The sequence below is a fragment of the Dermacentor silvarum genome, chromosome 4, assembly GCF_013339745.2.
Source record: "Dermacentor silvarum isolate Dsil-2018 chromosome 4, BIME_Dsil_1.4, whole genome shotgun sequence".
Lineage (NCBI taxonomy): Eukaryota > Metazoa > Arthropoda > Arachnida > Ixodida > Ixodidae > Dermacentor > Dermacentor silvarum.
This window is the reverse complement of record NC_051157.2, coordinates 19,002,487-19,018,540: the sequence shown is the minus strand read 5'-3', so window position 1 is coordinate 19,018,540 and position 16,054 is coordinate 19,002,487. Positions and strand designations below refer to the sequence as shown.

General features: G+C 47.5%; 1 protein-coding gene across 4 annotated transcripts in view; it reads right to left on the bottom strand.

The window, feature by feature from the left end:
• The window catches only part of LOC119449570 (U-limacoditoxin(8)-Dv66), a 57,870-nt gene that overhangs the window by 9,020 nt on the left and 32,796 nt on the right, over positions 1-16,054 (bottom strand). Inside the window, exon 1 of one of the 4 annotated variants that reach the window (XM_037712767.2) lies at positions 8,598-8,740. The exons of 2 other annotated variants lie outside the window; for them this stretch is intronic. In XM_037712767.2, the coding sequence (XP_037568695.1) occupies positions 8,598-8,635 (38 nt within the window). In that variant the 5' untranslated portion in view covers positions 8,636-8,740. Of the gene's footprint in view, positions 1-7,004; positions 7,109-8,597; positions 8,741-16,054 lie in introns of those variants that run through there. One more of the 4 variants, XM_037712768.2, reaches the window with a different exon arrangement.

Below are 16,054 nucleotides of genomic sequence, written 5' to 3'. Positions count from 1 at the left end.
TAGTCCGCTTCTCTTCAAAAAGCGCATTAGCGCTTTGGGGGCCTTGTGCATACCAGAGGTATTCGGCCAGGGTCCCACGAGCTCAGCTCCCGAGAACGGACTGTCGTCTACGCAGCTAAGACTCATACGCAGAACATCTCGTTGAGAGTTGTAGGTTGGACAATGGCACAGAATGTATTCTATATAGTCTCATTCCGTACGCAAGAGTTGCATATACGGCGCTGTTGGCCATTTCGATGAGGAATGAATAAGCGTGCGTGAATGCGACGCCCAACCTTAGGCGGTACGCAAAAGTAGTTTCACGACGGGAGAGCCCGGGTGGCAGGTGAAGTGGCAGGTCAGGGTCCAGTGAATATAACTGTGAGTGTAAAACCTGGCGGATTACAATCTCGAAGTGTAACGCTACGTGGACAGTGAGTAAAGTTGCCGCACTGCATTGGTTCTCGACAGCGATATTTGTACGCACTAATCTTGCTGATAAGCTGAGCGCGCTGTTTCATCCATACCCTGTCGTTGCCGGCAATGCCTAAGTGGCTCGGCAGCCACTGAAATATATAATCTCAAGGCCGTTCGCAAAAGCTCATGAGCAGATGGCATACATGAAATTAGACATACTCACCTGAAAATAATTTCTAAGTATTGACCACAGAAGGTACTGGCTGTCACGGCGTGAGTAAGCAGATCGTCTGGTTTTTGACAATCACTTGCGACGTACTGACATAAAGCCCTCTCTGTAAGCTGCAGCTCACGCTGACCGTGGCTTCTCTGAACGAAGCATTGCCCTGCGATCCGTATACTACACTAGTATACAGAGAGCTGATTCATGCCGGCGCACAAGGTTACCGCTATTTCCCACGATATAAACAGAAAGTCGGCAGCTCTGCAGCGTATATTGAGAATACCCTAGGGCGCAGTGGGAAGTGTCCTTGGACGCCTGTGGCTGACCTACTATAGGTAATCCGACCGGCAGCTAACCACGGTTCATCGCGCATATATATAAACCGTATGCGGTGGTCCGGTCCTTTACGCTGGACAGCACAATGTCAAGATGGATTTCTGCGTGGTGCATTTCCACGCCGAGCGCGCAAACCAGTCGATACTGGAGGTAAACAACAACAATTAGCAGAGAAGGGCGTCTGTCCATTCTGTAGGTCGAGGTTGCGAACGGCTAAATCGCAACAACAGCGTTGGTTAGTGCGTTCACGCTGCTCGTTGATCCCTGGCCGCATTGCACGGCGTTTCAAGGTTCCGTTCTCGGTGGCTGCTCGCAACGTCGTGAGTGCCGCGACTTTGCTTTTCTGTTCTTTTGATTTTGGTTTTGTTGAAGTACAGGAGGAGGAACGCTGCTCATAAAGGCTGAACTAAGTCAGTAAGTGAGCAGCGGGAAGGCCACAAGTGAGCTCGGACACGAATACGAACGAGAAATGACACCTCGTTATTTATTTCTGTATTTCTTGCTGTATAAAAACGTGGAGAAATGGAGTAGCCGAGGTATTCCCTACCTTAATCACAGCGACTCGTGTATAACAGAACAGACACGTCAAGAATGGCTGTTTGAAAAAAGCAACGGCACGAGCGCTGCTGACATCATCTACATTACCGTAAAAGCTCCATATATTAGGAGGGGAGATTTGGGAATAGCGACAAGCGAAAAAAAGAAGAAACGAAATAGAGAGAGAGAGAGAGAGAGAGAGAGAACATTCATCTGCGTAAATACAAGTGATGAACATTTATCGTAAACTTTCACCATCCAAACGAAATCACCTTCCTTATGGAGGCAGCGAGTACTACTTTCGCGGTCCTGACGTATTGGTGCTTCTTCGCGGAGGAAAAGAAATGCAGTTTCCTGATAACGTGCACTTCACGTGGTTAGCGCGTTAGCTCGTGTGCTGCCCAGTTGCACGCTCGCTTGTGATGTCAGCACGTTATAGCGGCCAAACTTACGCCGTCTCTAGATGGCGCCTCCTGTGGGCTAAAGGACAATGGGGATTATGGTAGCCATGTAGCAATAACGAAACTAAAACTTTGAGCCCGATTTATGGTTGAAATTTTGGTTTGGATCCGCATATTGGGACGCTAATAATTGGGGAAAATGTGTGTTCTTCTGTTACCTGTATGTGGCACTGGATCGCTTTCCTGCGTGTGTGCTCGCGTATGTATTTACTATGTAGTATGTATGTAGTATGTATGTAGTATGTATGTAGTATGTATGTAGTATGTATGTAGTATGTATGTAGTATGTATGTAGTAAGTATATGTAGTATGTATGCATGTACGTACATAGGCGCACGGGCGTTCGTGCGTGCTAATGATTCATTGATTGCGTGCGTGTATGTGTGCATGCGTCTATACGTACGTGCGTACTATACATGTGTACGTGCAAGGCGTACGTCTCTCATGCTGTATTCACGTCATAACGCGCTCCTGTCTGTCTTAAATAATCAACAAGCGCGAAATCAGATAGCGGAATAAAAATTAATAGAGCCCGTTATACTTTCTTCACTTTCTTCAGTGAGATGATAAAATTGAGCAAATGGGACGTTGAGAAACAAAGTAATCAACTGCACAGCGCTTGTCTATGGGTGCGTGTCTCTCACTAAAGGTATACAGAGGGACTAATATCGTCCATCCGTATAACTCTGGAGTGCCCACTAACCGCAGGGTTATGTTGTCAACTTAGATTCGAGACGTCTATTTAACGAACCTATTTCGCTTCCGGTGATAACGCGTCGCAGCTTTCTGGCTATAGTCGTAGCACTCTTGTGAGGTCCAAGCGATGACCCTGCTATCGCGCACAGCACTTGTAATGTCCCCATAATAATTAAGTACCAATTCAGCTGCCAATATTGTGGGATAACACCTCGTAAAGTATGGTAACTCTTTCAGTTCTCACCGTGCCACTTCTATCAAACAAACCTCATATACATACTCCACCTACACAAACTCACTCAACGGGAATGGCGAAAGTGATCTCCCATAAACACTTTTATAGCATCGTTGTAGTATCGCGAAACTCTGTAGAGCAGCACTTCTGTGTCCCCAATATCGCGAGATTGTACACAGCCGAGTGCAGCCGAGATCTTCGCAATGATTCGGCCAATGTATTAAAAGGCACCCTCCGCTTTTCCTCTCTGCCAGTAAATATAAAAGAAATCTAAGAAAAAAAAAAGATTCCCGTAATGAAGGGGTTCGTTGTTTTTTCACCGAATTCATATTGCTGTCCTTCTAACGCGTGGGAGGCACAGTGATGCCGTTTGTTCGAGCTGGGCAAAAACGGTGGGCTCACGCGCCGATGACTTGGCTGGGCTGTTATTATCGCTAATTTTTGTGGCTTTCGTACTTCTCGATGGTAGAGGCAGCAAACAGCTGCAACCAACGACAGCCGGCGATCGATGTTTGGGCGCTTAACGACACGAGCGGACGTCCGAAAGCAAGCGGACGCGAATAGTGCGTACTCCTTCTTGGCTGTTGTCCCGCTAGCCTGAATCACAGTGGTTTGTAGACGCGACATTTGCGCAAGCCGAAGTTGTGCTACGTCGTCGTTGATTCCCTGGGGATCCTTATTAATAAACGCATGAATAAATGTGGATGTCTACAATCGGCTCCAGTGACACTTTCATGTTTATGTACTTTTGTGCAAAGTTCGCTGACCTAAATTTGCTGTGTCTGTGTGTTTTCGATGGTATAGTGGAACTTGCAGCTGATCTCACAGAAAACTGCCCGCAGATCGCCTTCCCACAATAACTTCTCAGAACTCTGGCCCGCTCACTCTCTTGATTAATTCTAGAAAAGGTTAGATCTGATGTTCTTATGTTCGTGCTGTTACTCGTGAAAGACCCCCAGGCGACAGGCCCGTCAACTCCCTCCCGAAATGTGGTCTCGCAGTAAAGAAAGGTCGTAAATATGACTCCGAACACTTGAAATGAAGCTTTTTTTCTTATGGCAAGATATTTGATTGACGTATCGCAGCTCTGATAAGAACGCTAATCTTAACGCATAACTTGTGCTGCGAAGTGTATTGTGTGGCTGCTTATACTGCACATTATTCGATGAAAGAGCATGTCTGTGTTGTGATTCATTGTCATTTCTACAGTGGCATTCGCCTGATTGCCGCAAGCGTCAGAGTTATTACTAGCCTTGTGATTATAAAAGCCAAGTAGTACTCGACTGCCCAGTATACGATAACGTTGCCGACGAGCAGATGGGGATAGTAAATAAAAGGCAGGTATTTTGTATTGGCTCATTATTTTTCTCGTACGCGTGTACACACGCGTTAACTTCATTACTGCGGTGTCGGGCTCAACACGCCTAGAATGTATCAGATTAGTTACTCCAGATGCGCTCCTACACTTTGTGCGAGAGGCAAATCTGCAAGAGTGTTTTTGATAGGACCATCACCACCATGCGTACATCGCTCTATTATCCGTCCTTCCTCCTTTCGCAATAAGCAGTACCCTAGCACCAAACTTCCTGTATAGTCGCCGAGGCCGGACCCATCGCTTTAGCCAGTATTTGTAGAAACAAAACACGTTATCAACCAGCCAGGATGCTTAGATTGTGTGCAGTCTACACCTAGGGAGATTTTATCGGCTTATTACCGCAGCAAGTGAGGGGTCTTCCAACGCTGAGCCACCAAGTATGCCTTGTTGGTGGCACTGGACCGAAGGCTACAGCTGGTTGCTCAGTCAGCTAAGGCGTTGAGCTGCTGAGTACGAGGTCGCGGGATCGAATCCCGGCCGCGGCGGCCGCATTTTGATGGAGGCGAAGTGCAAGAACGCCCGTGTGCTTGCTTTGTACACGTCAAAGAACCCCAGCTAGGTGGTCAAAATTGATCCGGAGTCATCCAATACGGCGTGCCTCATAATCAGAACTGGTTTTCGCACATGGTTCTGCGAGGACAACCGTGCACGTTGCTGGCGCAGAAAGCAACGAAATCGTTACTGCAATTTCAGCAGTCGACAGGTCTCTGCAACCATTCATAGACTAGGTCGTGCACCTTCACATGTGCATAAAGCTAGTGCTATTTCTCTCCCATTCTTTCTCCTCTTTTCGTCCCTCTATCAGCTTCTCCCAGTGAAGGGTAGCAAACCGGAGGTCAGTATTATTAACCTCACTGCTTTTTCTTCTCTCTCTCTCTCTCTCTCTCTCTCTGAGACGCAAACGGGATTTTACTTCACGTGGTTGTGATGTTCGCGTGCTCAGAACATCGATAAAGTATTTTACTCACTCGCCAGCTTTGCACGAATTATTCGCTCAGTTATTCGGTCATGTTGATTTATATCATCATCATCGTCGTCGTCGTCGTTGTCATTACCACAACTGAACTGTGGAACACGCACATTGAATTACTTAGGTTCCCTATCCTACGTATGCGAAATTCAAAGCGGAATGGAATAGCATCCCGCACGTAAGCTACGCTATCACGCTATACTAAAACTCTCTTTGTGCAAACTTCGTTTGCGGAACGGTAACGCTATTTCCCGTAACGCTAACTCTATTACGCTAACGTTAAACTAAATCTGTCTAATATCGGACATGTGCAAGAGCCACACATCGTTCTGTAGCTCCCAGAATACTTTGCTGCTCACAGCATCGCGCGCATGTGTACTTGCGATCGAATATATTTCTGGTTCTACTTTCTGGTTCTAGTTCGTTTTATACATTCTGTAGATAGCGGCTTCTCCAGAGAACACATAATGTGTATGCTGATGGTTACTGCGCAACGATTGTGTTTGCTCGTAACGTCTGTAAAATCTGGAGCAAGCGTCCCTGCACATTTTTGTCGGTTCGCTCTTGTCTTCCGTCCCTAACGTGGCCTCATCGGCAAAGTGCACGCAAAATGTGCTTCGGTGGGACGTGGCAAGAAGTATGAATGCAAAAGAAAAATATATGAATGTGATTGTACCAGACAATAAGCAAAGGGGTAAGGGAAATTCGTATTTTGGCGGGGCGTTCGATCTGGATTTTACGGTTGGATTAGAATGATAAGAAAAATAACGCCACTGTGATCTTTTTTATCCAAGTGTGCGCACGACAGTCATATAACATGTAATGCTGCCCGATCTCAAATCTGATGCCCACATGAAAGTGTTCGGGAGACGAAATTTACTCGTGGTTGTGTTGACTGGGCGCGAGCAACTTATAAGATTATTTAATTAACGTCACAGCAGCAACGTCCCTATACACTGATTGCACACAGCGATGTAAAGTAACTACCTACCTAAAGTGTTTGCCCCCAGAAGCTACGGCTAAATAAACCTCGCTATATTACCCAGCTTCCCTCGGCGAAAATTGAGTTATCACGCTGCAAATTCGCCAATACGTTATTTATTATTAATGAGTAAATAAAAATAAGTGGTTCTCTCCATGTTATAGCCAAACGTGCTTTCACTTATACATTGAATAGATCTCTGTTATCCGGTCCACATTTGAAGCTTACATGAAATACCGTTATGTGAAAAGTCACGGCAGACTAAGTAACGATGTTCTACTTATATGCGAAGCTTTATTAGGAACGAGTAAACATAACATTACATACCTGAGAGGTAGTTAGCCTTAAGTCCTTAATAATAATACACTCAGCAGAGATGGCTTAACACACCCATGGAGCAGGGAAAGCTATTCACTTAGGGAGAGTGATAGTTATAGTAGGGCTGCAACATCTTCCCCATCGCCTACAAAAATGCATCGACCGAAGTGGCAAACTTGTAGAAAAATAGAGCAATGTTCCAACTTTAAAATTATGTATGAGTAATTGAACATAAGCGTTCTTTTGTATTTCGAAAACAGTTCGAGACCTTGTATTTGGGATCACACTCGTATAGAATACCATGCAACACGATCGATACGGAATCCCTAAGTGCAAAACTATATTAGACTTAGTTGCAGTGGGATAACACGCCCTCCAACGGGCACCCGCACGCGTAAACCACGTAACAGACTGAGCAGCAATCTATAGCAGACAGACGCGTCGTGCAGGTGACATGCACAGCACGTGTACTCACTTTGCCAAACTGTTGGGGGGCGCGTACACCCGCTGAATTTGCGACGCAGGAAGGGGTCTTCGCTAAAATTCCGGAGTCTTCGCTTCCCGTGGAGCGCAGTGGCACATTTCGGGGAACGCGGGCCTCGGAGTTTTTAACCGCGGAGCCGCCGGCCCTTCGTCGGGCTCTCCGCCAATGGGGAAGAGCCGCTTCGCCTGACGTCACGCGCCGTCCCACGTGCCTTCGCGTGTAGTGGCAATCAAAGGGATGCGGAAGAGACGGGAGTGAGTCGGGGTGGTGGAAGAAGTTGTTCCCTCGCGAAAAGGACGGCAGCCTCTTTTTTTCTCCTTTCCCAAAACACTTTGATCACCGCTGACTGCGCTGCGGACGCCTGTTGTGCCCGTCTTAATCCACCGTGGTCGGGTGCATCGCGGCGCCAGTTCCCGTCACGACGCCTTCCCTCCTTCTCCCACAAATCTATTTGTGCTTGTTTGTGTTTGGTTCGCTTTCCCTGGCCCCTGTCTCGTGCGTGATGAGCCGTCGTCTCAATACGCGCAATGCATGAGATAGAATTGAAGGCACGTATTCTTCTGGCGCGACGTATAGACCTCTTCTCATGACCGGCGCGAATCCGAGATTAAGGGTCGCTCAAAACTATTTGGAGGGCGCAATTAAGGGTCAGTAATGGGCCGACAGCGACGGGTAGCATGACGCGTGGCAGAGAGGACGTCTCGGCCTTTTCACCCGGCGCAGGCCGAGTCGAGGGCCACGCCTACTCTAGTTCACGCTTACGGGGCCGTAGGTTGTTTGTAGATGATCCTGCTCTTTGCATAATGAAGTAATCAATGCCCTACTCGTTAATGTCGCAGATTTTAAGCGATCGGCATCTTCCCTTCGCCATTTTCTCAATAGGCGTCGAAGTTATGCCAACTACGACGCTTTGGAGACACACAGCACATCCGGACTGAAGCGTCAGTCAACTTCGTTCAAAGCTGTAATTTCTTTCAGTTATCATCACTTATGTGTTTCGAAAGAAACAAAAGAAAATGCAGTAATAAGACGATCAAATGAACACCAAGCTAGAAAATGGGGACTGAGGCAGGGGGGAGAAGGGGTGTATTCAATTTTCATAAACAGCTTTCAAACGAAGCTGTCGGAACAATTGGCCATAGATAGCGCGTTCCCCAAGAAATTTATATATTCTTAGAGAAAGGTTGAGAGGCTGGCTTCCGCCAGTGTGTTCTCGCCAGCTACTCAGCAATGCGGTAAGAAAAAAAAAATGAAAACAAATACGAGGCTCTGCTACAACTTTGTAAACAAGTTGGTATGATATGTTGAGGAGCTCGGTAAAACAAGTACAGGAGTCACTCATGCATTGATATGTACAGGGTAACGGGATAAAATTGTGGAGAGAACGGTGCGCAGGAGCGGGGCATCTAATAAGTGGTTCACATTGGTCGCGCGTCGCCCGCTCCATTGGTGGCGCACATCGCTACAAACCAGAACCGAGTAAACGCGGGATTAGGCTTTCCCGCTACCGCCCTCTTGCTTCCAGCACTGACTCTTCAACTGCACGGAAATCTTTTGTGAAAAAAGAATTGCCGCTGTGCCCACCTCATTACCGTTGCTGTCTGTCTCGGCCGTGCGCTCATTCCGTGGGTCCCCTTAGTTCCTCTGCGCTGTGCAGTGAGTTTAGAATGAGATCTGCGAGTACTTAGGAAAAGATGCTGTTAGCGCTAACACACGGCTCACTGCATGGTCTAGTCGCAACTGATACGCGCGGGATTTCGCTCGCTGCCTCTGACTCGATTCTTTTTCTATCTTGGGCGGATTTCGGGTTTGCGTGGGGTAACCGCACTGCGCACTTCGGGTCGCGCGCATCTACATACGTGTGTACGTGTACACGTTGAAACGCCCGCGCAGCAGCTTTTGTTTCACGTCGGAGCCCTGCTGGCGCCTTTGTCTGCTCGTTCCGAAAGAAGCGGCTGTGCTGATCTCGGTGAAACAAAGTGCTACTTTCGCCATAATTTGTGCCACTCTGTGGCGTTTGCCACATTCTAGCTGTAGAGTCCAGTGCAAGAGCGCTCGAGAGAGCTCGTAAAATGCATTAAGTGCGATCATTACACATATGTGTTTTACTGTATATACGTGATGAACCGGAGCAACGGAGGTAAGCTTTTTTTTTTTTTTTTCAAGTTTGATGTGTTGCTACCGCATACCTGCGCATAGTTCTTTTCGAACTTATGCTCTCTTTCCGTTAATAACTGTCACCCCATTTTCACATAGTTGATGTTTCGACCTGTTGCTACTATTTATCCCCATTAATAATTAAACCGTACTTTACTCTAATGCATCGCTCTGATTTATTCGGTTGCTGTGTCTTGCCATCACTTCAGAGGCCCGCCTAATCCTCTCTTGTCACAATAATCAGTTCTCATTGTCATCGTGACTTTGTAGGCCTCGCCTGATTTCATTACGTAGCCAAGCCATGTAAATCTGTCCTTTTTGAGCCTCTGTTCCAATTTTCACGATCTTGCCCATTTCTCTCGAACGTACATTTTAAACTCTATCTGTCCTTGTCGTCACCACGCACAGGAGCAGACTTGGAGAATGCTGAACGCCTGCATCGGAATTGTGCCGGTTACATCCGTCTTTGCCGCACTGCCTTCTACACTTTGGTCATTCGTGTTTATCAGCATCTTCTTTTCGCAGAGAACCTGCTCTCGGTTTTTGTCACAATGCCTTGTTCATCCATCGGCGCAGCCAAGCACTTGAACTGGTTTGTCCTCTTGGCTGGCGTGTCCTCCAATCAGAGGTCATCGAGTAGGCTGCCTTCAATGTCGCAGGGCCGGCGTGGCTTTTCAGAGTCATCAAGCTTCCTTGTTCTAGAGAGTTTCTCCAGTTCTCCAAGACTCCAATATTGCTCAGAACTCTTTAACCGGCTGGCTGTGGAGAACGGAGAACGTCATTGAATGAAGGACTTCGCGTGGTATTTCTCTATAGATAGCAATCTCAATATATTTGTTAGCGCGTTAATAAAAGAGTAAAGAAAAAAAGGAAGGGAGAGGGGCTTACTACAGAAATTTCGTGAAACTCTACCGTCACATCGAGCTTTCATTTGTTTTTGTCTTTTAAATATCAGTTTCGCCAACGCAGCTGTGGATCTTCAGTCATGATTGCTTTCAATCCAGTTGAAAGAAAGAAAGAAAGAAAGAAGAAAGAAAGAAAGAAAGAAAGAAAGAAAGAAAGAAAGAAAGAAAGAAAGAAAGAAAGAAAGAAAGAAAGAAAGAAAGAAAGAAAGAAAGAAAACCTTTAAATTGCTGAATAATTATCTTTCGCAGCTACGAGTATATGCTAAATATTCCGACTGGGAGCTATGATTTCTTATTGTGTCCTTCGCTTTCCTGCTTCGAATATTATTCCCGCTTTCTATATTTTTCCTGCGGCCTTCTGCTTCTTTTTTTTTGATAAAGAAATAAAAAAAAGAAACGAATAAGAAAAGATGGCGACAAACGTGCATTCGAACATTGGCGCTTGCTCGGTATTCTACGATAGAATTTCCTTCCACTTTAATTGAATTTCTCTGAAAACGTTGCGCTTGAGTAGTCTGAAGAAAGGTAGCCTGAATGTTTTCATGCTTATTCCGTGTTATTTGCATTGGAACATTAGTGAGCTACTCCACCAAAGTTTTACCCGCACTCTACATGAAACGGGGAAAGGTGATCAAGATGAATTCATTGCATACATTATTGGTTTAGTACTGTCTGAAAAGCCTCCTTCTAATTCCATCCGAATCTGGGCCAATCCCCCTACAGTGTGAGCCATCAGCAGAGGGAAAACAAACAAAACAAAAACAATATTGGGGTGCGGTGGGCAAAAGGCCAACGCTATATCGAAGCACACGCCCAGCACTGTCTTCGTACGGCGTACATAGCTTTCGCGGATGCATTCGCCACACGTGTGTTCGTATGAGCAAAAAGTTCCCTGCAGGACGCGTTGATTATTTCGTCGCCCTAATCTGACACTCCAACGCTGCCTGCACTGTTTTTGTTCCAACTGTGCGAGCATCAGCACGTACGCCGTATATGGATGCCGATCCTCGCCCTTATGTCGATGCGCTATTAAACGCACGTACACCGCGCAAACGCTCCGAATGCTCCAGCAACCCTAACCAAAACTATGCGCGTTACGTGTATACGCACGGGTCTCCAAAGGCCTCTGCGAAATGCTGAACGCAAAACAAAAGTGTCGTCCAAACCGCTGCCGCCGCTGGCTTTCGGTCAACGACATGCAGTCGTTCCGAGCGGCGCCAAAAAACGTTGCTCCGTAGCTGCGTGCGTTGCTTTCGCGGTCTGGCATGTTGCCCATGCCCCGTAGCGTTCTGTTAGGAAACACCGCGAGTAACATCTGAACTGGAGCAAAGCGTTTCCTTTCCGACTGGGCTTCCTGCAACAGCCTTGTCAGGAATGTTTCGCGTTCGGGACGTGCTCGACTTTGTGGCACATTGACGTCGCGGTAAATCACGAGAAAAATGTCGGGACGCGTCCTTGCTCGAACTCCAGCGCTCGTCAACCGTTAGCTCGTGGTTCCGGGCTAGATGTGTGCCTTTCCTTCGATGCCAGCCGCCTGGAAGGGGCTTTAGAATGAGCCGTGATAGGATTAGTGTCGTGTCAGAGAGACGTGCACCGAATCGCTCGAAGTTAGAGACAACTACATTTTTTGTAGACTTTTTGTGGTACACTATCATTTCAGGCTTTTTTGTTAGTGGTGCAGCCATTAACAGATTTGAACAACTGTCTGTTTTGACGTCATTGAACTGCCACGTGTCTCGAGAAAAAACTGCAGCAAGAAACGCCTCCTGCTTTTTACCACGCTGATTAAGTAGATGAAGCAGAGTTAGCGGATCACCTCTACTCATGCAAAATGTCTTCGCAAAATCTAGTCAGGCGTCGCATTATATGATTATCCCGAACAACTCTTTCGCGGGGTCTGTAAGCGCCGTGCTAGTACCTGACAACGTGGCACGGCACATAGTGGTATTACGGGCGCAATCGCGACGTCGAATCCCCGTAAAAGCAAGACGTGACTACGCAGAAAGCGTGTCGCTTCTGTCGCAGAATACGTCATTACACTAACTGTAATTCTGTAGAATTTCGTGCCGGAAGTTTCCCGTGAAGAATTAATTGCATAGAAGCTTCAAAATGAAACAGCGGGCGATTAGGCATGAATCACATTTGTGTTCCAACAAGTTCGCTCAAGCAGTGATAAAAAAAATAAAGACAAAAAATACTACAGCTTGAAACACACACACACACACACACACAGAGAGAGAGAGAGAGAGAGAGGACTGAAAGATTGCGCCGTGTGTTCTCGCTACCACTGCGGAATCCATACCCAGCGCTACGCTTAGAACAGAGAGCAGTTACACAGGATGAGCTGCAGGCTCAGGCAATCGTGCACCAGCGAGCCCTGTAGAGTAGACACGAGGAGCTCGCCTTGTGCGTTGTACCGGCGCAAGGCTCGACGTCAAGTGCGCTGCAATTCTGTGCTCTGCTCCGGCCTCCTGCTCCTCCACTTTCCGCGCCCCTATATATATACCGGTGATGCCCAGGCGAGTGTGTGTATTCCGACCGTTCCTTTGGCTTCCTTGATGCCTCACCTGAAGCGCAAGGTCGTAGGTGGGCCGATGCAATATGCAACGGCAAGTCGGCTTTCTCGGACCGCGAGTGACCACCGCTCTGCTATGCATCCGCCTAGCTGTCTGCTTTAATTCCACCTTCCTTGCCTCCTTTTTCTTTCGGGAAGCCCACACTGTGCCATCGCCGTCCTCGGTGCTCTACTCGGTTGACCACTGGTGGCTGCTACATTATTTCTTTTCACGTTTTCTTATGTCGATCGCACCTGCTGCAGCAAACATCTCAGGATGTGTTGCCTCATGGATCCAGGAAAAGAAGAAGACTAGAATGAACTTACGCAGCATTTCCCTCTAAGGTATGTTGTAAGAAGTCCTCTAAAGTAGGAATGTTGGAAACACCGTGAGATTGGTTAGCATGAAAAAGGAAAACAAAGAAATGTTCGGCCGTTGTGATAAACGCAGTGTCGCAAGTAACTTTCGCTTTTTCATTTGCGCATGCTCAGTTGTATTTTACGTGCTTGCATCATCAGACCACAGACTACCAGCAATCGCATAGTTTATGAAGTGTTTATAAAAAAAAACGAAGTTATTATTAGCGGTAGCACAGTGCAATATTTGAATGTAACATATTGTAGCATATACAGGGTGTTCAAAATGAAGCTTTATGGTGTTCTTAAAATAAGGCACTGGGAGGCACGCGAAGACCACCTCTGCAAATAAGTTATGTGGCCATGGGGGCACAAGTGAGATGATAATTATCGCTGTCAGCAGCCTAATTAACTAAAATTGAATAATTAACTTTTTGTTTGCTGCAGTAAGTGGGTATGCTTGTATTGAAAAGTTGAAGGCAGTCGTGTTTCTAGACAGTATCAGTTGGAAGAATTCCTCTAGTGTGTCTGTGCTCCGAGATATCCGTCTCCAAATTTTAATTGTCGTTCGCATGATTACGCGTGCAAGTAGAGTTAGGATAGGCGCAAAGCTCCTCCCTGATGTGACGCGGCTGTTGCGTGCGGCGTTTAGTCTGACAGCGGGGCGGAGGCATTGGCAAAGATGATAACTGTCCGCCTTCCCCTCTCGGCTGGCGAAATAAAAAATCAAAGAACCCGGAACCGCTGTCGTAACCAACACCACCTAGATAGATAGCACAAGGCCTACGCACTCCGATCTACGACGGCATGCTACCTGGCCCGAAATTTCCATTGCCAAGGCTGGCGTGGCGAAAGCGGCGACGTCAAAAAAAGGTCGCAGTTTCGCCCGAAAGGCGAAGCATCAATTGCGATAGCAAATTAGTAGAGAGCTATTCGGAGTAGGGATAGTAGTTTTATCGGCTGCATAAACTTGGACACATCCGCTTACTAACTGAATTAACAAGCGTGGTGTCAGCGCGCACAAGCAAACATGAATAGATCACACTGAATGACCGCAGACAACGACTGTCAAAACGCTGGCAGCAATCGCAGCCGCCGCAGTGAGCAAGGTTCGTGCGGTCTATCGCTTCAAAGGAAACTGAGCGGCAGATGCACAGCGCATACAAATGTCAGAGCCGTGTGGAGATAAGAGGCCGTGCGGGTGATGGCCGCAGCCGGGCAAAGTACGAACGGAGTTGTTGGCAGAGTAGAAGCTGCGCCCCCCCCCCTCCCTCCCGCGCTGCCTTCGCGCTTTCTTGCTTTCGCGTGGGAGATTGAGTAGCAAGTTCCCCTTACGCCCGATTGCAAGATACGCCTTTGGTGCCGGAGCACAGCGTCGCCCCGGCTCCCTCCCTCCCAAACCCCCACGGCCTTTCGCGCTGACGGTCGCGTTTGCTTTCAGGCCGTGCGTCCCCCGCGCGCTTTCGCTCGCGCATACGGCGCGCGGCGACAATTTTATCGCCCTTGGAACCTATACGGAACCTCACGGCGACGGCGATGACGACGGTGACGGCGACGCCTGACGGTGGCGGCAGAAATCCGGTTGAAGTGTCCATATAATTGCTATAGCAATAAAATACTATTGCTTACGCGGGAGCATCCCCATTAGTTTCTATGGCAGTCGGGCCAGGTAGCATGACAGTCATAGATCGGAGTGCGTAGGCCTTGTGCTATCTAGGTGGTGTTGTCGTAACACGCGACCGCGCAGCCTCTAACGATGGCGCCAGATGCCATGCCGAGATAATGGCGCGAGCGGAGAAGCCGGAGGGCAGTGCGCGTGCGTAATGGTGACTAAACGAGCGGGCATGGTCCTTTCCTGGGCTACGCAAATAAAGTGACTACTGATTTCCAAGTATCGTAAGTTTTATTGAAATCAAGCGCAACAACTGCATCATCAACAGCAGAAACAGCTTTAGCTATGCTAACGAATATTTCGTACTGCCGCCACGCACGCACACACGTGGGCGAAAGTGCAACATGCATCCTCATTCTTCTAGGCCCGCTGTGAAGAGCAAGTGCCTTATTGAACTAACTGAACTTTTCTCAATTGCGCCGGAAAATTCGTAAAGTACGACTTACACACATGCTGCAGACACGATAGCTTCGGATTCTCATTCTAATATACGAGAAAACATAATTCTGTCACGCGGAAACTCAAAGACAGAGTCCTTTTTCCAGCTGCCGTTTGAGGTCTCTCTGCGTGGCCCCAGCCGCTAGGTGGCGGTACTGTTTTTGGATGATCCCGACCAACTAGAGGCTAACAGATTTGCTGTAAAGTTAAAGTTTCAGGCGGCGCTATCTATACCATTAGTCTCCCAGTTCAACAGCCCGATGCTGCAATCATTTGGCCGCTTTCTCTTTCTGATCGCCCGCATATTTATCTCGTGCCAACGCCTCGAGAGTCGGCTGGCGCGTGCGTCACTTCTCACAGCATGAGCAAGAGCACGTGCGCGCGCACCATTCGGCCACAAACTTAACACTGTTTTGCGCGTGCATCGGGTTGCTTATAAAGAATTGTTGTTGCGCAATCTTATTTATTATAACAAATCCTCCTCCACTCTTGACAGATCGGGCCAGATATCGGAGGCTATGTTATCACCATGGAGTTTTTAACAAAATTTTTTGAAGGGCACAGGAACTGCAAGCAATGCGGCTCAGCCAGCATGGGAATGGTGGGTAGTACATAAATTTGTCTAAACTTCGTTCTTCTGGGTTGAAGCGGCTTTGTGACTTTGCAAACTGATCATGATCAACGGAATATTGCGTCATAAGCGCCAGAATTCGCAGCGATTATGCATGTGCACAGTCTTCTTTCTGGGGTCTTACGTGCCAAAACCAGTTCATGTGGGCAGTCTTATTGCCTTCTGCGTTTAGGAAAATATGATTGCTTCGAAATTTGAGCTCATAACGTGGCAGATAAACCGTAGTATAAACAAAGCCATAAGAACGTCTTTAGGGAGGTCAACGTTTGAAGGGCGATAGAAGAAAAGATGGAGCGTACACCTGTTCGCACGCTCACGTGGGCGTGC